We start from the raw sequence: 17042 nt of genomic DNA, 5'->3' as shown, positions 1-17042 counted from the left end.
TTCTTTTTTTCTTGCCATATATTAGATACTGAATATGTAGAGCTTAAAGCCTGGTTACAATAGAGCTCAGTCCACCCACAATTATAAATAATAATAGGTAATAATAAGTGTTATTAATAGTGATAACTGAATAATAAAAAAAAAAATAATAATAATAAGGCTCGGTTCACATTAGGCTTTAAATAGCTTACGTTCCGCTCCGATGAGCAGAATGCAGCAGCGGAAGCAATGCTTTCCCGATGGGAAAGTTCACATTGCTGCGTTGCGCTCCCTTCCGCTCCCTGCGTTCCGCTCACTGGAGCGGACGTTCCCGACATGCACAATCCTTCCGCTCACTCCGCCTCACAGAGCGGAACGCAGCGCAGGAGCGGATGCGCTTCAATGTGAACCGGCCCTTATAATAATAATAATAATAATAATACATGTTAATGACTATTATTATTTTGTTGAATTTGTATTACAAATAGCATTACTAACTAACTTTTTTTAAAGTTTTCTTCAGTTTTTTAGATGGAACAGAAATTCTTAAGAAAATAAGTTAAAAATTAGTTAAAACTGGTTTATAGATCATTTATTATGTAACTACAACAACATTTTACTTTGGTAATATTCATGGCAACAGTAAGGAAATTAGGATTGTATGACAAATATGATTATATGGGCAAATAGCTTGGCATAATGGTCAGAAGGATTATTATGCACAGTATAGAAAAAAACAGAAGTCTGTCTTGGTGACGGGTGGGAGCTGGACTGGTAAAGCTGAAGATAAGTATCACTGTCCTCAGGCAGCACAGTGTTCAGTTCATGTTGGGTAAGGCTGCATCAGGTTAGTGTTGGACTTAGGTGATGAGGGATAGCTAGTGTTTTTTGGGTATATCAGGGTGAACGTTAGTGTAGCTGGGGCCAAGGTTAGGGCAATTGGATTAATATTTTGATCTCAGTTTCCAGTGCTGAGATCTCAGAGATGTATGATATAAACCTACATGCAGAAGCAAGCTCTAGATACTTAAACATGTACTGTATGTTTGATAAGACTTTGCAGAATTAAAACAGTCAATCATTTTGATAACTAAAATGTTCAATTTGTCAAAATAGTTAAAATAAGACTCATGAAAAAATAAAGTAAACTAGGTAAATTACCATAAATGTCAGTATACACTAAATAAAGGTATGACTTGATTAAATGGAATTTCCTTGTGTGGAATTTATTAAATGGAATTTATCTGGGTGTCTAGGAATGCATTTGCTGCATAGATATGTGTATGCTGAAAACAAGGTCACCACCAGCCAGCAGCAGGAAAGGAAATACTTATACTATAAATGTATACCGGTAGTTCTTCTTTATCTACTTTTTAGTATTTTGGTATTTACTGTATTTAGTTGCAGGTGCTTAAAAAAATATTCTGCTGATGAGATGAAATATTATCTCCTGGGTGACAAGTCTGGAGAAAAAGTTCATTGAATAAAGGCCGTATCAGTTTTAACTCAGGATTTAGCTTCCCTGTTTTATCTGACAAAGTACAGGTGAAACTCAAAAAATTAGAATATCGTGCACAAATCCATTTATTTCAGTAATTTCAACTTACAAGGTGAAACTACTATATGAAATAGATTCATTACATGCAAAGCGAGATATTTCAAGACTTTATTTGTTATAATTATGATGATTATGGCTTACAGCTTATGAAACCCCCAAAATCAAAATCTCAGACCATTAGAGTATTGTGAAAATGTTCAATATTCTTGGCTCAAAGTGTCAGACTCTAAACTGCTAATTAATCCAAAACACCTGCAAAAGGCTCCGATTTCAAATATTCGTTTTACCCTTTAAGTTGAATTACTGAAATAATGGACTTTTGCGCGATATTCTAATTTTTCAAGTTTCACCTTTATCTTTCCTTGGTCCCCATTCAAATCAGTTCTCCTGAGGCTTCTCACAGGAAATGTTTTACTACTTATTAATAAAATACCCTTTAACCCCCAGCAAGCAAGGAAATGATTAAAGTGAAATGCTTAAAACTTTATATTACCTTGTTAACCATTTTTTAAATTACTTTTTCAATTGTTAAGTGCTGGAGAGATAAAGAGAACCCGAGGCGGGTTCTTAAATCTAAAAAAGGGACACAGAGGCATGTTCCCATCTGCAGGACATGCCTTTGTATGCCCTGACTGCCGCTCTCTGTTCCCCCTGCACCCCGCTAGTCCCCGGAATATATCTTCATTCACATGTCGACTTTCAGTGGAAAAGGCATCCCACTGCAGACTAAGGGCTCTTTCACACCACAGGGTGCGTTGAGAAAAGCAGAAAGTATGCTGTTTACTGTTTGCGTTTTACTACTTTTCGATGTGCGTTTTCAGTGCGTTAACACAAGTATGAAAACGCTGCAGTAATTTTTTTTTGTACTATTTTGAACTGTGTCAAATGCAAATTAAAGAGAAATTTGCATTCTGGAACTGTCTGCCTGCGTTGACAACGTTTTAAAAACGCGCATAGCGTGCGCTTTACATTGACTAACATTGTAACGCGTAACGCTAGGGTCAGCCGAAAAACTGCGCCTGGGTGCGTTGTAACGCACCGCACAAAAATGCTGCGTTATATGTGAAAGCTAAAATGAAAGTCTGTGGACTTTTATTTCACCTTGGGTAACGCAAGCTTCAGCTGCTGCGTTAAAACGCTCAAAATCTGCGCAGATGTGAAAGAGCCCTAAGGAATGCGTGCAAAACGCCCCTTCCCCACCTATCAGAGCCTTCAGTAGGCTCTATGCTGCCTGGTCCCCTCCTCTCCCCCGCCCCTTCACATCAGTCAGTGCTGTGCAGAGCACAGGAGCTTCCTCTGCAGCATTTTGACCCTAAGGTCACGAAACTGAAAGTGATGGATTGCTTCAGATAGGAGTTGCAGGGAGAGGAGGTAATGAGCGCTGCCTGGTCCAGCAACCCCCATGGACAAAGCAGACTGTTTTTTTTTTTTTTAAATCTTAGACTTGGCTCGGGTTATCTTTAATTTGTAGACAAGATGAACAGTGATCTCTTGGAAAAAAAACTGTAGAGAAAAGTTAATTGAATAGAGACCATTGTCTGTTTATTTGTCTGGCTTTTTAATAATGAAGCAAATCTGTAGTCAAATAAAACTTAGATACTTAACCTATGGAGAGGGAAGTGTCTGGATTCTAAAGAGCCTACCTTGTTCCTCCCTCTGTTTCCTGGTTTCCAGTGAGGTCACCCAGTTGATAAATACCACCTTGTAAAGCATCAGTAACACTTGTGTCCTCGAGCTCTCCTGCACTCCTGCAGGCGCAATTTGCAGCTGCCAGTCTTCGGGAAGCGCTTGGGGACACAAGAGCTCCCGTGGCCTTCTGAGGCCCATGGAGGTTTGTTCGGCCAATTTGTCGAATAGCTCTAATGGGGTAACAGTGCTGGAGCCAGGACACCGAGTGAGGAATGACTCTGGGATCTAGCGCTGGAGCCAGGACACAGAGTAAGGAGTGACTCTGGGATCTAGCGCTGGAGTCAGGACACTGAGTGAGGAATGACTCTGGGATCTAGAGCCTTCCCTTTCTATAGGTATAGTATCTGACTTTTCTTTTTTTTTTTTACTTCAGCTTTGCTGTAATACAGGGTACCTTTTTGATATTGAAGTTGCAAAGCCTGCTGAGTGTTCTAATAATGAAATCCAGTACTATTCACCTGTGTATAGCCACAGAAAAAATATTGAGATGGATATAGTTTGCTTTGCTGGTAGAGAAGCAGGAGTGTAAGTATGTTCCACTGGTCTATGTCATTTCACAGGTTGAAGTAATCTGATGTAAATGCAACCGTTATATTACAAGAAAAGGATGTAAGGATAAATCACAACATCAATTAGATGTGTAATCCAAACGACTTCCTGAATCACTTAGTGTACACTTCAGGGTAAAACATGCTCAGGTGCTCTCCCCAATTATTACTCGCCTAACCAAGCATGAAGACCCCTCAGGCATCTTCTGTTTTAAGAAGGCAAATTACACTTAGTAAATCTTCATGATCATAGCAAGCATCCACAGTTTCCAGTACTTTAAAGTGAACCCAAGGTGAGAGACTTATGGAGGCTGCCATATTTTTTTCCTTTTAACCACATCCTAAAAACATCCTGCTAGAGCCTCTTAACGGCTCCAAGACGTTCAAACAGCGCTGCTGCCGCTGTATGCGCTCCCGCACGAGCATATGCGTTCCCGCGTGTGGGCACGTGAGGCTAGTGACAAAAAAACGCCATAGAAAAAATACACCTTTATTTCCAAATAATATATTGTCACCATACTTTGTACTAGGGACATAATTAAAATCTTGTAATAACCAGAAGAAATAGGCAGATAAAATGTGTGGGTGTTATGCACAGTAGCAGTGTTTATATTAAAACTATAGGAGATGAAATTGGAGAAATAGTGTATTTTTTCATTGTTTCCTTGTTTTTCCCTTTTAAATGCATAGAAAATAAAGTAGTTACTGAAAACAAATATCAACCCCAAAAAGCCTAATTGGTGGTGAAAAAAAACAAGATATAGATCATTTCATTGTGATTAGTAGTGATTAAGCTATTGGCAAATGAAAGGGATGAGCACTGAAAGGTGAAAATCACTCTTGTCCGTTAGGGTAAAAACCCCTTTGGGGGAAGTGGTTAAACAATACCAGTTGCCTGGCTGCCTTGCTGATCTTTCTGGTCAGTAGTGTCTAAATCACACACTTGAAACAAGCAAACACAGAACATTTATATCGCACTTTTCTCCTGGCGGACTCAAAGCGCCAGAGCTGCAGCCACTTGGACGCTCTCTATAGGCAGTAGCAGTGTTAGGAAGACTTGCCCAAGATCTCCTACTGAATAGGGGCAGGCTTACTGAACAGGCAGAGCCGAGATTTGAACCCAGGTCTCCTGTGTCAGAGGCAGAGCCTTTAACCATTACACTATCCAGCCACTAGAAAGTTTTACCAGGAGTGGGGTAACAAGCAGGAAACAAGCATGCAGCTAATCTTGTCAGTTCTAACAGAAACACCTGATCTTCTGCATGCTTGTTCAAAGTCTATGGTTAAAAGTATTAGAGGTAGAGGATCAGCAGGACAGCCAGACAACTGGTATTGCTTAACGGGAATCTAAACTGAGAAGGATATGGATTGTTTTCTTTTAAAATAATATCAGTTGCCTTGACTCCTCTGCTGATCCTTTGTCTCTAATATTTTTAACCACAGCCCCTCAACAAGCATGCAGATCAGGTGCTCTGACTGAAGTCAGATTAGCTGAAAACTTGTTTCAGGTGCGTGATTCAGCCACGACTGCAGCCAAAGAGATCAGCAGGACTGACGAGCAACCAGGACTGACGAGCAGAAACTACGCCGGTGCGAATTTACGCATCGTAGTTCGCATCTATGCATCGTAATTCGTAGGTGAAGTTTCAAAACTACGCTTATGAATTTACGCGTAGCGAAGTACCGCCTTATTTTAGGGGAAAGACGGTAGTGCAGATAAACTACTTTTAATGATTACGATCCTTTCCATGCATACAAAATAAAAGTTAATTTACATGACTGGATCACACTGAATTGGATCCAGTGTGAAGTCAAGAGCACATATAAAGACAAGCAGTTAGCAAGTTAGGGTATCATATGCAGACTTCTTCGGGAGCTCACGGTGAAGCACTGATGCATTTATTCTTGTCCCCCTGATGAAGTCTGTGTACAAAACTGGTTAAGCATGGGGAAGATGGAGTATGCCCTAACTTGCAACTGCTGGTGTAGTTATGTGATCTTGGACTTATATTGGATACCATTCTTATGGATTCAGTCATGTAAGCTTGCTTCTATTTCTATGTGTATGGAGTGAATTTTATTTGTGGATGCTGGCAAATGATTATTCATTGACCCCAATGAGCCGTTTATACGTTTGGTGAGTCATGTGATATTTGGGAAGATTACATGAGCACATATTACCCTGAAGCGTACATAAACTGTCACTGTTTGGTGAAAGATTTTGGATTACAGGTTTAATTGACGTTACGATTTACCATATTCTTGGTGAAGTATTTGAAGAATCATAGTTTAGCACTGCTTGATTGCTGGTGTTTAAAAGGCATTTTATTGACAAGGTGTGAAAATACCATCTAGGTGAAAACTTAGGAGAAAACGTTAGTTGCATATGAGCCATACACTTTTTTGTTGGCGTTATTTTACAAGCCTGTTACAGTTAGGCTTCCTACATTGAATTTTCCACCTGCTGGCTGAAAGTGATAATTATAAAATATTTACTTGTTACATAACAGATTTACAGGATTTCAAGGATTTTAGCACAGCACAGCAGTTAGCAGTTAGTAAGCAGTTAGTGGACAACTGTGATTTTTTTTTCTGTTAGAAATTCTATAAACTACATTAAACTGTTTTTAGCAATGCAGAAATGAATATACAGTATAGAAAAAAAGTATTTCCCCTTTAAAATATTTGGGATTAAATAGAATATGCTAAATAAAAAATTGTAGTACTTCTTAATTAATAATATTTTTAAATGACTGTAAAATGGCATCTCCTTCTGATCTAAAGATCAAATTTTCATCATTTTCTGAATTTTAACTTAAAGTGGGTCTTTACTGATAAATGATTAGGTTTGCCATTGCTAATGAAGCTTATGTCAAAGGATATGCCAGTAGCCTGTCTGTCAAGCCAGTCTGTTGGCGTCAGTACTTTCTGAGCCACACCCCCATCAGTGCCACAGGCATTATGGGTAGAGTAAAGTCAGAATTTAAGATTTTTATACTTTCTGGGTCAGTTACTCTGAACATAATAAAGACAGAGGATACCCTCGACAGCCAGGTAACTAGTATTTTATAGAATGGAGTCAACAATGGCAGCTTTAATCATTTTTCAGTACACGCCCACTTTAAAGCTGATGAACAATGGTATTTTTCCATCTTAATGGATGGTTTACTAAAAGGAAGAAATGTTACACAAGACCAGTGAACCTGAGCTTCCTGTAAGTGCTATTCAGATATACCCCCATTCCCCAGTAGCAATCTCAGATCTTCCCTTCAGCACAACTGCAGGTGGAATCTGGTATTACAGGTTCAGTGCTTGATTATAAAATGCTCCATCCTTTCGTTCTATGGTGTTGGACTTTCCTAGCCTGGAGTTACTATATAAAGAATCTAAAATGAGCCCCATTTGCAATAGAGTTTCCATGTAAGAGAAAACCCTAAGTTAACAGAAAGGAAGTCTTGTCAAACAGCAGAATGCATATTTGAAATAAACACGTATGTGGACTTTTTACCTTACAAAGTTTTCTATTTTGTTCATTCAGTCATGTGACCTCTGCCATATCGGAACCAAAATAAGTGACATCATTATTTCCTGTTCTTCCCTTACAGCTTTGTCTCTTGCCAAGATGCCAGTCTATTCGTCCATGAATCCCCATGGTCTAATAATAATGCAGTATGCGGGCACATGTTATAGGAATCTACAGAGCTGACATAGGGAATAAGGGTGTCACTTAAAGCAAACCTGAAGTGAAAAAAAAAACTTATGGTATAATGAATTGTATGTGTAGTACAGATAATGTATAGAACATTAGTAGCAAACAAAAGAGTCTCATATTTTTATTTTCAGTTATATAGGTTTTGTTTTTTAAGTAACATAGCATCATTCTTGCATATTTGCAGTTTACAAACAACACTCTATTTTTAAAATAAAAAACAAAGCAGATGATCCTCGGCAGATTTGAAGCCTATTACAAAACACTTTATAGCAAACGGACAACTAAATCATTTTCAGAAATTCATGACTACTTAGACTCAATTGCACTACCCCCTCTCACTACTGACCAGGCGCAGAAACTAGATAGGGCTATCACCATTTCTGAAATTTGCGATGCTATAGCTGATCTTCCCTCTTCCAAATCCCCTGGTTCAGACGGTTCACCAGCTGAATTATATAAGGGACACTCCCCACTTTTTGCACCCTTGCTTCTTAAATTATTCAATCTTCCACCTAATACTTTCTCTAAACTAAATGCACACCTGACGCAATTCATTTGGTCCCACCAACGACATAGGCTGTCCCTCTCTGTTCTACAACACCCTAAGGATTTAGTGGGTATTGCACTGCCGGATTGTTATTCCTATTACCTGGCTGCACAGTTATCACTTCTTTATGCTGAGTTTAGGGAGGATAAGCAGGCACTGCAAATCATCCTATTTGATGAACTGCCTGTTAAATATACTGATCCTGTATATAATGTCCTAAAAGGTAAACGGGGTATAGCTAATTTCCAATCTCTGTCTCCGACCCTGAAACAAATACTGATTGTATGGGATAAGGCACATGCAAAACGACTTCATAATTATGTAGTACGATATCTCCCCCTCTGGGAAAACAAATGCCTACAAGAACTATTCAAGCTAGAAGACTCTGGATTCTGGATTAATAAAGTCATAACATTTCTTTACCAACTCCTTCAAGGACTGAGACTTAAAGAGAATCTGTATTGTTAAAATCGCACAAAAGTAAACATACCAGTGCGTTAGGGGACATCTCCTATTACCCTCTGTCACAATTTCGCCGCTCCCCGCCACATTAAAAGTAGTTAAAAACAGTTTTAAAAAGTTTGTTTATAAACAAACAAAATGGCCACCAAAACAGGAAGTAGGTTGATGTACAGTATGTCCACACATAGAAAATACATCCATACACAAGCAGACTGTATACAGCCTTACTTCTGAATCTCAAGAGATCACTTGTGTGTGTTTACCTTCTGACCCCTTCAGCTCTCACCCACTGAAGTGACAGGCTTCCTGCAGACAGCTCTGCCTATGTGGTTAATTCCTCAGTATGTGACCTTCCAGCTCCTTTCACAGCCTAGGATTTTTATCCAGCTCTCTTCTATCACTGATAAGATAGCAGAGAAGCTGCTGGCTTATGTAAATAACACACACACTGGAGTGTGCATAGAGGAACAGATCTGCACGGAAGAGTTGGCAGCCTTCCAGACACAGGCCGACAAGTCTGACAGGGGAAAGATACATTGATTTATTACAGAGACTGTCATAGTATAAAGTGCTGCAGTAAGCCACAACACATTAGAATAGGTTTAGGAACTTGTAGGATGGTAGAAAAAACGTTGTAATTTTTGTTACAGAGTCACTTTAAATCATTTTCTCAGCTCTCAGAGGAATATGGACTTCACCATACTTCTTTCTACAAATATATGCAATTATCCCATGCTATCTATACCCAATTTGAAACATTACGGTCCGAACTTAAAGACTCATGTATTTTGAATGTGATCAATGGTCTTACCCCCAAACAGCTAATCTCTGCCTTATACAACGTAATCATTACCCCTACTGCTAGTGTACGTGCCAACTCTCTCAAAGCTATTTGGGAAATGGATGTGGGACCATTAGAGGAACAAGACTGGGAGGACACCCTTTACAGAGTGCTCTTAGTATCTCCTCATTCCCCTGATCGTTTGATCTATTTGTATATAATACATAGTCATAGAGCTTTTTTAACACCTGTAATACTTTCTCAATTCAAAGCTAACGTAACACCCAATTGCCCTAAGTGCATAACAGACAGGGGAACCTTTTTTCACATGATCTGGGCTGATAGTAACCTCTATTGGGCTCAAGTTATTAAATTCTTAAACGATTACATGGGCTGTCCGATCACCTGTGACCCTAAAATATGTCTCTTATACATTTTTTCAGATTCTCTCACAGATAAATATACCTGCCAATTTATAATTGAAGTGTTACATATTGCCCGAAAGCTACTTACCAGATATTGGATACAGACTAAAGTCCCTACTCATAGAGAATGGATAGCCTCTGTGAATGGTGTCCTCTTACGAAAATCAATATATCAAAAAAAGAGGTGCATTACGTAAATTTAATAGAATCTGGAAGAACTGGTTAGACTCCCATCATACTAAGTCATAAGCCTATAGCGGCCCTATATAACCCCTTAACAACCCTGGTGGTTGTAATGTAATGTACTCTAGTCTCTGATACTACTTATCCATGGGAGGCTGGAAGTATCTTTGATCCTCCTCTTATTTTTTCTTGTATTAGCGCAGTGGGCACCACTGATTTTTTTTTTTAGTTGTGGGTTTTGTTTTGTTATTCGTGTTATTTTAAAACAGTTGTTAAATGGTTATCTAAAAAACACTTCAAGTGACATTCCTATTTTGATTGCTTAAAAGTCGGATAAAACATGCTATGGGCTTGATTCACAAAGCGGTGCTAACAGTTAGCACGCTGGTGAAAAGCCCTTTATCACACCTAAACTCAGTTTAGGCGTGATAAGTTTAGGTGTGATAAGTTTAGGCATGATAAGTTTAGGTATGATAAGTTTAACCGTGATAAGTTTAGGTGTGATAACTATAGCACAAACTAGGTTAGCACCACAGTGCATAGCTGATCAAAAGTTTTGCGCTAGCAAAGTCTGGTGCACTTCGCATAGAGTTTAATGGCGCTGTTGTGCGCGGGGGAATTTGCGCGCGATTTAAACTTATCTAAACTTATCACGCCTAAATTTATCACGCCTAAACTGGCTTCTCACCAGCGTGGTGCATTGGTTATCACGCCTAAAGTCTTTTAGGCATGCTAACTGGGTTAGCACCGCTTTGTGAATCAAGCCCTTTATCTGTAACTCCTATGTAATACCAGTAATGTATACCACTACTATGGATATAAGACATTGTAATGTTCAGTTTTTCAAAATAAACTTGATTTGGTAAAAAACAAAAACAAAGCAGAGCTAATGATCCTTTGAACTTTCCTGCAGTAAAACCTTATCTGAAGCTGTCTCTCACTGTTTATTTGATATATAAGTGCTCCAGAATCAGAAAGCAGAACTGTCTTTGACCCAAGTTGGGACAAATAGCTCAGGGAAACCCTTTTGCATAGATTACAACTGACGTTTCTTCCTGTACTGGAAAACAATCTAAGACTCTTAACTTTGCTACTAATGTTCTATTTCTTAGCTGTGCTACACATGCAATTCATTATATCATAAGTTTATTTTTGCTTCAGGTTTGCCTTAACTGGCTATGAATGTCGTGTGTATTGCTGCGTTACCATAGGATTGACTGGTAAAATGACACATGCACATTAAAGCTGTATATTGAAACGTGTGGTCGGAGTTACACTTTTAACGACAGAGGAATTTGACGGTGCAAGCCGGTTTGCTGGTCTGGCGTAATGTTTGCACCCCTTCTGTAAATCACCCCCTCAGTGTTCATGCAGTGGTTTCCTCCATTCCGTGATGCCAAATAACTATGATTTGATTCTACAGGTATGTAACAGAGTTTGTAAGCAACCTAGGCAATGTTTCAGCCCTTCGAACTTTCAGAGTGCTGAGAGCTCTGAAAACTATATCAGTAATCCCAGGTAAGAGCTCCTCCCCTCTCTAGTTCTCAGCTACTGCCAGTGCTTCAGCCTGTGCCCTGTTTTCCCCCCTCATTTGCTGTTGTCTACGAATGGTGTTTTGCTACAGTCTGTGTGTGCCTTTCCCTTATTACAGATATGCCACTGAGTTTGTGGACCTGGGCAATGTGTCAGCCTTAAGAACATTCAGAGTACTTCGAGCATTGAAAACAATCTCGGTCATTCCAGGTGAGGATCGGGTTAAACACTAAGGCTGCTTGCAGAAAGCCCACATGCCATTCCACTTAACCAAACTGATATCGTACTGACAGTGGTTGACACTGACATGCTTTGGAATGGTTCTATGTCGAGAATGCGGCTTGTCTGCAGAATGAATACCTTGTACACTGTATTTTCTTATTCATGAATTCCCAGCATACGATAAACAAGGACTAGAACTATAAATTCATCCCCTACAAGTCATTCAGCTTTAGACTATACACATATAGAAAGTTAATTCTTGAGACAATTCGATAATTTAAAAAAAGGGGTCCTGAATGCAGAACTTCCTCTCTGCTCTAAAAGATAAGCAACAGCATAATAACCTTTAGAGAAAAACATCTTTGTTACAGCAGATACAAATCCTGCAATTCATCTGCAGTGTGTGACTTCCTGCTTTTATGGTTAACATCCTGTGTTTACAAATTAGCCGCTCTGCCATGACAGAGATTATTGAGCTAACACAGCTGAGAGATCAAATTACAAGTGGTGCTTAGTCTCAGAAGAGGGGGAATTAGACAGGCTAAACTCTCTAAGTACATACAGGGCGAATTTCTCTCTGATATATTTATTTAGATCATCCTTCCAACCAACTTAAAGGGGCACTACAGCGAAAAAAATAAAAATGTAAAATATGTGCAAACATAACCAAATAAGAAGTACATTTTTTCCAGAGTAAAATGAGCCATACATTACTTTTCTCCTATGTTGCTGTCACTTACAGTAGGTAGTAAAAATCTGACAGAAGTGACAGGTTTTGGACTAGTCCATCTCTTCATAGGGGATTCTCAGCAAGGTTTTTATTCTTTATAAAGATATTCCCTAAAAAGGATTTAAACAATGATGCTGGCCAGCTTCCCTGCTCACTACACAGTTTTTTGGCAGTTGGACAGAGCAACTGCCATTCACTAAGTGCTTTTGAAAATAAGTAAATCCCTGAGAATCCCCCATGAAGAGATGGACTAGTCCAAAACCTGTTGCTTCTGTCAGATTTCTACAACCTACTGTAAATGCCAGCAACATAGGCGAAAAGCAATTTATGGCTCATTTTACTCTGGAAAAAATGTACTTCTTATTTGTTTAGTTTGCACATATTTTAAATTTTACATTTTTTCGCTGTATTGCCCCTTTAAAAAGTAATGGAGCTGCACTACCCAGCTTCAGTTTAACCACACATTTTAATGGTCTGTTGTGCTTCAGGAGGAAGGACTCGTTCACACTATGAGCGTTTCCGTTTTGTTTTAAGCACTGGCGATTTTAGAAATCGCCCTAAAAGCGCTTGTGCAATGTTTTCTTATGAGAATGTTCACATGTGAGGGTCCGTTTCCACTAGCGCCAAAACCGGGCCGAATCCACAGAGTTTCCCTGCAGGCAAATCGCTTGGGGAAATTCTGCCATAGGAAATAATGGCGCTGCCGGCCGAATCACTTACCCTAGCGATTCGGACTAGATTGCCATCAGTTTTTGTGTGGGAGGCAGCGAATCCCATAGCTGTGCATGGCAGGGCTTCTGGGATTTGTCTGCGTACCCGCAGACCCGGAATAGCCGTCGCGCCACTAGCAGCCGTGCGCGGTGGCTAGTGGAAACGGGCCCTCAGCGTGTTGATTTCTTTGAAATCGCAAACGCGCTAGCTACATGTACTATTTTCTGAGCGCTTTGGCTCAATGGACGGTGTAGGGAAATCGCAAATAGCGATTTCCCATGCGCTTTTAATAAATACATTGTATTTATTTATTTCTGGGTCAAAGAGTTCACTTCCAGACTTATGTCAGGAAGTGAAAAAACGAATTGTTCAGCAAAAGCGCCTAGAAAAGCGCTTATAGAAGAATGGAATGTCATTTACAATTTTCAAAAATGTTTCAAAAATGGAAATGACAAAATAGTGTATATCGCACTGATATAGGATATGTAATGTTTATCACCAAAATATAGTTTTTGCTTGCCTTTGTCAGCGCCTTGTATATTTAAATGTTTCCATTGCCAAAGTCATAATGATCTTAGCTCAGCCATATTGGTCGAGCTGTGTTAACAGTGATGAGCGAAAGTGCCGATATTCTTTTCACATTCATTTTTGCGAAAATAATGTTTTATTTCGAGCAAAATGCTACCGAAAATCATTTTGTAATAAAATCATGATTTTTCACATTTTCGTGAATTTTTACGCTATAAGGCTTTTTACACACTACATGCAATTCTGTTTTTTTTATGCGATCCGATTTTTCATTCCGATTAAAAAACATGCAGTACTTTTTTAATCGGAATCAGAAATCGGATCGTATAAAAAAAAATCAGAATTGCATGTAGTGTGCAAGAAGCCTAATAACGATTTTTCACTGTAAGTTAAAAGTTTTCACATAGGTCCGGTAAAAAGATAGATTTTTCACGGTTTCACAATTTTTTTTTGCCATATTCCGAAAATACACTGTATTTTGGCAAAAATTTTCTAGAAATTGAAAATGCCATTTCCGATATGAAAATGACCGTGTCTCTTAAAATCATTTTGACTGCTTTGCTTGACAAGTCGATTAGGAAACTAGCTGTTCACTAATATTGGATATGTGACGGGGACACCCCTCTGTAATTTCATACAACATAAAACATCCACACGCTAAGCACTGAATACAAATTGATGAGGACAACATAACCTGGAGAAAAAGACCCCTTCAATTAGCTTTACTTTGCAAAATTGATTTTGGATGCTGTTTCGCTCCCTGAAGAGAGAATGTTTTGACACAGAAGCACACGAAAAAAAAACTTCTTTCCTGTGTTTTTATAGGTCTAATCCTTCCATGCAGTTAACATGTACTTTCCCCTAATAATCACCACTCAAGCTAATATTATAATTAGCTGCTTGTAGGGTGGGAAATGAGATGGTTGTGTTCGGAATTAGCTCCATTACCAGGTCGGCTGGGCACGTTATGACAAAGATGGAATGCATCCTGAAGACAAGCCGCATTCAGCCTTAGTGCTTAACATTTCTGACCTGCATGGGAAGGTGGTAGGTCTGCATGGTATAATCTCTAGGATGACATCCTAACACAGATGTTGGCAATTGAGTGTCAAGCATGGAAAGTCATTAAACTGTCTAATATTGTAGACGCGTTACTGTTTTTATATTGCACACATTTTCATTTTGGTTAGACTACAATAATGGCCTTAACAGGATGAGCTCTCCACATCCTCATCTATACTAAATAAATTATTTTAGTTTTGGACAGTGATAAAACCATTGTTGTTTTTTTGTTGTCCTTTTTCGCCATTTATGAGAATTTTTATCATTTCCTGTGCAGGCAGGAAGTAGGGGAATCTATCCAAGTGGGACAGAAACATTAATAAACAAAAAAATCACCTTCTTATAGTAAGGGAAGAGTTAGAATGTTTGCCCAGGTTGTACAGATTCCCCTCATTTCCTATCCCATGGATTACCTGTTTTAATTTATTTTACTTTTAAATAAATACAGTGGCGTGGGCATTTTGGAGTGTTGATTCCTTGTCCCGTTATTTTTATATTATCAGCTCAATAAAGATGACTAATAATTCCATATTTAGTAAATTATACAGTGACCACTTCCCCCTCCATAGCCGGTGTTGTTGAGGCCACATTTGTTATGGGAGAGGTCATAATGGACACTCTTGTAATGTGTACCTGTCATTTGAATTACCACATGGGGGGGGGGGGGGGTGAGTGGAAACGTGAGTGTGTGTGGGTGGTGACAGGGTGGGGAAGGAGTAAGGGAGCACCAAAGTTTTAATTCAAAACACGCACACCAATTATCGTGGGATATCGACCTAGACTAATTCATCAATTCTCTGTCTCACCTATTAGAAAAAAGGTTTAAACAAACATAGATCATAGGGAGCTGAGATATATAGAATTTTACAAAAATGTATTCTTCAATAAGTGTATATCAAAAGCATAATTAATTACCACATGATTAAAATCAATTAAAACTCATGATTCTATAGCTCTGAACATAAACCAGACCATTCATTACGGGCAGCATAATTTGCAGGTGCACCTTACTTGTACCGGTATATGCATGCAACAATAATCTTCGGGCCCCTTTTAAAACCAGGTATCCAGGTATGAAATACATGTCTAGATTGTAAGCCTTTGGGCAGGGTCCTCACTCCTTTTGTGTCCTACCTGATCATGCACCTCTATTACTGTGCACCCATGCTATGCATTTGAGTGAACCTAACTTGCCTAACTCCATGCTCCCATCCAGTGACTGACTAAGCATTACCTTGTACTCATACTGTGCTGTGTGATCTGGTTTTCTTGTATTCCTGTATTGTCATATTGCTGTTTGTCACCCCTAAATATTGTCTGTAACCTAAATTAATGTCCAGCGCTGCGTAATATGTTGGCGCTTTATAAATACAACAAATAAATAAATAATAAATGACAGGCTATAGAACGTCATCCATTCACAGAATAATATCTTCAATTCACCCTATATTCATATTGTATTGCCTCTAATCTGCATAGATTCCAACGGAAACACCCCCATTACGTGTAGCATCCAGCTACACAACCTTGTTAGCCTTAGACTACAACCGGGTAGGTACAAGTAAGGTGCAAATTATGCTGCCCGTAATGAATGGTCTGGTTTATGTTCAGAGCTATAGAATCATGAGTTTTAATTGATTTTAATCATGTGGTAATTAATTATGCTTTTGATATATACTTATTGAAGAATACATTTTTGTAAAATTCTATATATTTCAGCACCAACATTTTGCTGGCCATTCCAATGATTTGTAGCTCCTTAGTAGTAGTTTTCTACTCACTTCTAGATTCTTTGGTGGACATTGCCAACATCTGTTTAGAATGATCTAGCTGAGCTAAGACAGAGGTGTTATCATGACTTGAGGGTGTTTTTGTAGCAGTAATCTGGGCTTCTGTCTTTCCTGCTTGGTGTTGCATGACTTCCTTCTATTTTCCACTGTTTGCTTACATTTTGCTACACTTTGATTCATGCTAATCAACCATAATAGAAATGTGGAATAAGATGTATTTACCTGATTGAAAACTGACCAATTGTTTCTGTTTAAAGTGAAATTCCAGGCAAAACTGTTTTGAACAGAGTGAGGAAGGGTTAAAATATGTGACGTCTGTCACTTCCTGTTCTTCATCATTTAAACAGGAAGTGAGGTGAATGTTCTCAACCAACACGTCAGTACTTCTGCACACTACCAAAATAAAGTTTAGCCTGCCATTTTTCAGAAACTGAGGGGAAATTTCCCCACCAAATTCAGTTTTTTGCTGGAGTTTCAGTTTAACAAAGCACAAGGTTTTATATTTGCTCTCAGCATACAGTACAATGTATGATACGCATGTATGTAATATATGACAAACATTTTACAAAATGTATTAATAAG

At 38.8% G+C, this 17042-nt stretch overlaps 1 protein-coding gene across 1 annotated transcript in view; it reads left to right on the top strand.

The window, feature by feature from the left end:
* Positions 1 to 17042, top strand: part of LOC137518281 (sodium channel protein type 5 subunit alpha-like) — a 455983-nt gene that overhangs the window by 60526 nt on the left and 378415 nt on the right. Inside the window, exon 5 of the mRNA XM_068235926.1 lies at positions 11536 to 11627. Within this exon, the coding sequence (XP_068092027.1) occupies positions 11536 to 11627 (92 nt within the window). The remainder of the gene's footprint in view (positions 1 to 11535; positions 11628 to 17042) is intronic.

Source organism: Hyperolius riggenbachi, chromosome 5, assembly GCF_040937935.1.
Source record: "Hyperolius riggenbachi isolate aHypRig1 chromosome 5, aHypRig1.pri, whole genome shotgun sequence".
Taxonomy (NCBI): domain Eukaryota; kingdom Metazoa; phylum Chordata; class Amphibia; order Anura; family Hyperoliidae; genus Hyperolius; species Hyperolius riggenbachi.
The sequence above is the reverse complement of the archived record's forward strand: the minus strand, read 5'-3'. Positions and strand labels throughout refer to the sequence as shown.